The sequence below is a fragment of the Photinus pyralis genome, unplaced genomic scaffold (assembly GCF_008802855.1).
Source record: "Photinus pyralis isolate 1611_PpyrPB1 unplaced genomic scaffold, Ppyr1.3 Ppyr1.4_LG1, whole genome shotgun sequence".
Taxonomy (NCBI): domain Eukaryota; kingdom Metazoa; phylum Arthropoda; class Insecta; order Coleoptera; family Lampyridae; genus Photinus; species Photinus pyralis.
The window spans coordinates 46,827,535-46,831,888 of record NW_022170249.1 but is presented as its reverse complement, the minus strand read 5'-3'; the positions used below and the strand labels follow the sequence as shown (position 1 = coordinate 46,831,888).

The 4,354-nt window shown below is 35.4% G+C and overlaps 1 protein-coding gene across 1 annotated transcript; it reads right to left on the bottom strand.

The window, feature by feature from the left end:
* Nucleotides 1-2,031: 2,031 nt before the first annotated feature.
* Nucleotides 2,032-3,311, bottom strand: LOC116161728 (putative nuclease HARBI1). Its single transcript, XM_031475186.1, has 2 exons — nucleotides 2,850-3,311; nucleotides 2,032-2,796 (listed from the first exon to the last, which is right to left on the bottom strand). The coding sequence occupies exons 1-2, from the start codon at nucleotides 3,309-3,311 to the stop codon at nucleotides 2,032-2,034; spliced, it is 1,227 nt and encodes a 408-aa protein (XP_031331046.1).
* Between the last annotated feature and the right edge of the window lie 1,043 nt (nucleotides 3,312-4,354).

The window sequence follows — 4,354 nt, the reverse complement described above, 5'->3', positions numbered from 1 at the left end:
GTAACCTTGCCCCAAACCTGGCGTGGGCGAACACTTTTTATTAATGTCATTCTAAATTCACAACATTTAAACAAAACACAGCACTCAAGTGTGCTGTGTGTATTTTGTAATTTTCAAATTAGCTAAAGAGAAAATAATAGATAAAATACAAATGGAAAAATGTATAGAAAAAAACAGTTTGAAATGTGGAGACTCAAGCGAAGAAATTGCTAATCATTCATTGTGGTTGCCAAATTAACAACACGTTCACAAAATCTCTCAAATATGAATCTGAAATGAAAGCCACCCACACCTATGGAAAATTCCCCTTCAACTACCTACGTATCAAAACTATAATACGTCCTAAATTATATCAACACCCTGTACTAATCCTAAACTTGCCCTTGGTAAACAATAAAATCCACCCAGTAACTCTTGAAGACATGCTAAAGTTAGCTAAACTACATGGAAGTAGCAAAAAAGTACAGAAGTACAAAATCCACTAAAACCACCCTGCATTCTAAGCTACTTACAGTAATTAAGTCGAAAATAAAGGATACATTTACCTGATTTTCGAATCAAACGCATATATTCTGCATACCACAATTATTCTGCTACCTTGCCAGATATATCGCTAAAGCCCACATTACATCTATCAACTAATTCACGAATTTGCCCATGGACAAATTCAAGGTTAAATTGTCAAGTGTAAAGTACTATAAATTCATCAATTTTCTCAATAATTTCTTCATGGGTTTGTTGGTGGATTCCTTGATGAATTAAGAACTCTAATTTTCGTCAATTTTCTGGTGATATTTTAGTAATTTTGTTGTTATTCCATGTATACCAATAGACGGCGGCATTTTGTACTAATTTTTTAGGGTGTAGATTATAACCACACTTTTATTGAAAGCGTCCGTGGTGTTGTACTTTTACAGTTAATTTTAGTTTCAAAAGTACGTTACCGTTTACAAAAATAAGGTAATATAATATTTAGGATATAAGCAGAAAAGCAATTTTCTTGTAGATGGCTTCTGGGTTTACAAGGGACCAAACCAATATTCTTATTACTTTATACGAAAGTTATCCCGATTTGTACAATGTACAATCATCCCGTTACAAGAATAAAACGTTGAGGGAGTCTATGTTGAATGAGTTAACCATGAAATTGAACGAAGCATTGGGAAACACGCAATTTACATCTACCGATGTAAAAAAGAAAATTAATGGATTGCGCACTCAATTTTTCAAAGAGGTAACAAGTGTGAAGAAAAAAAAGTGTAGTGGGTCGAGTACAGATGATGTCTATACACCCACTTGGTGGTGTTTCGACCTGCTACACTTTTTGCAAGATTCTGCCCCTGTGCGACGAGGAGAAAGCAATCTGCAAGAAGTTACTAATGTATGTATTATTCAGTGCAGTTATTCCATTTTTTTCATAATTTCTTTGTAACATGCAAATACCAAGTGATGAAGAAAATGAGGTGGTGTTTGAGGGTACAGTCGATGAATTAAACACTGTAGAAGCTGAGCTACTGTCACCCTCAACGTCAGTAGCAAGTGGCTGCAGTTCTGTTCCAAGTGTCAAAAGACGTAAAGTTTCAAATGTAGATAAAGCTAACGATTTATTACAGAAGGCTACATCCTTTTTAGAAAAAACACAAGGAGAGAAATTGGATCATTTCGATACATTTGGAATGTAAATTTATATCTATATTATTACAAGTGATAGGTACTAAAACTTGTATTTGCAGGTTTGTTGCTTCAGAGCTGCGGCAGATTTCTCCCGATATGGTAACACAAGTTAAGCGAAAAATTACAAATATTTTATTTGAATCGCAAGATTAAATTGGGTTAGTTTAAACATTTAATGTAATAAGTCATTTCTTAGTTTTTATTTTGTTGAAGTTTGTTTGTAAAAATGTGTAGGTAATATGCTTAACATTATTTAAAGGTTTCATAGGAATTAAAAGTAACAATAAACATTGAACACATTTACAACTATAGCACTATAGGTTTGTCTTACTGCTAACTTAAAATTAAAATATACACTTAGGCAATATCATCTTGCCAAGGTACTGCACCTTCATTATTTACATAGTTTGTAAATTCTTTCCGGACCTCAAGTGCAGTATTAGTTGGACGATTGCCTCCCTGACGAGTAAGTCCATAAAGGAATGTAAAGTCTTCACTTGTTTCTTCATCAGGATGAACAAATGTTTTACACTCTCTACGTAAAAAGTTGTGTAATGCACAACAAGCCAGAGTAATTTCTTGCACTTTTTGTGGGTCCAGATTGATTGTGGTTAAGAAAATACGAAATCGATTTACTAATATGCCAAACACGTTCTCAACAACCCTGCGTGCCCGGCTTAATCGATAATTAAAAATACGTTCCTCTTTCGTCATATTTCGGAAAGGATATGGTTTTAGAATTCTTTCGCTCAAAGGAAATGCAGCATCAGCTACAATAACGTATGGCATGGGTTTATTTCTGCCTGGTAAACACTTGTCCTCTGGAAAGTTCAATTGATCATGAAATAGTGCACTTGCCAGTGATGAGTTCCAAAACACCCCACCGTCAGAAACCCTGCCATTAGTTCCAATATCTACATAAATAAATTGGTAATTAGCATCCACAACGCCCAATAGTACGATGCTGTGCTGGCCTTTATAATTGTAAAATGAGGATCCTTCACTTCTTTTGGCTTTAAAAACAACATGCTTGCCATCCATGGCTCCAAGAACATTGGGTAAATTCCAAATATTTTGGAAATCTTTAGCAATGTTTAGCCATTCTGCAGCTGTATTCGGTACCTATAAAAAGAGAGCGATTTGTATCTAGAAAGTCTCAATGTCGTATTGCTTACTTTAAGATATTCTTCAGATAAGGAGTGATAAATTGCACGACAAACTTCTGGAACAAACAATGAAATTGTGGACTCTGCCTGCCTAAATGAATACATTAAGCTTCTATAACTCTCCCCAGTAGCGAGAAACCTCAGTGTTATTATTAATTTATCTCTTGATGAGACTGCTTCTCGAAAGTACGTGTCCTTTTTTTGAATATAAGGTGTAACTAATTCCAAGAGTTTATTAAATGTTGGCTCATCTATACGCAAAAATTGTTTAAATTGTTCCGGATCCTCTTGAAATTCTTGATTCACTAAATTTAAGTTGCCTTTGTCCTTTCTTTGCAACCAAGGCCTGGTCCACCACCTCCTCGCATGTGGTAAATCAGTGTCAAGCACTGTAGCAGCAACCATCATAGCAACTACTGCTGCTTTAACTTTGGCTGAATTATTATGCCTTAACTTTGTTTTTCTGTTCATATTAATCTCGATAATAAGAATAGGTAACCTATGTAAAACAGAGGGTTGTTTGTTTTGTTTGGGCGTTTGGTAATTTTTCTCTTAACGATCTCAAAGTTGGCAATCCTTAACATAGACTAGAAAATTCATGGTTTTATTGACAAGTGTAAAGTGTTCTTATCTGAACAATAAATCCATGAAATAATTCATCAATAAATCCATGGGCAAATTCATGAATTAGTTGATAGATGTAATGTGGGCTTAACTGTGTGAAAAGCACGACGCGCGCCCGCCCACCAAGCTCGTCCTTGCACCATTTGAGTTACTAAGAGCGCCGAAATATTCACAGTGGCGTAACTTGCGTTTTACTCCATAAATTAACTACATAAAAGCGGGAATGATTCAAATTTAAAATTGCCAGATACCACAACATTCCAAAGTTGTATTTCCATCCCTCGGGAACGACTTTATACAGTTGGGAAACTCAACAGATGATCCTAATATTTTCGGAGACTCCCCAGTATTATTTTTCTGTCTTTGCCCTCAAAACATTAGCGACGTTTCCTGTTCCAACAATTCTTATGATTATCATATGTCTAAAGCGTGGGCATCCCCTGGACGAACGCATTCTGATAGTCTTACAGCAATGACATCATTTTTAGAAACTTCAACTGCCTTTTCTAAAAATGACTCATATGATATGTGCCTCAGTTGTTGATATGTTATCGTTTTGCTTCGTGTGAACTTGGATGTTGTTGCTTCTGACGATATATCGGAGGTAATTAAATTCGTTTCCTGAGGATTTGACGTAGCTTCCAACTGCTGGACTATATTTTTTTCCATTCTTTCCAAAGAATATTTTTGTGTGATCCTTTTCCAACACTCAAGGTACCATTTTACCTTCAAATCTTTTATTCCATCCGACGTGAACTGGTCTGCTGTTAAAGTAAGTATGGAGACATAGGGCATCGTAAGTTTTTTGTGCTTGTTTTTTAACCAATCGTCTACTAGTTGTTAAAGTACACAAGCAACACTTGTCACTACTTCGTACTTACAGTTTTTTA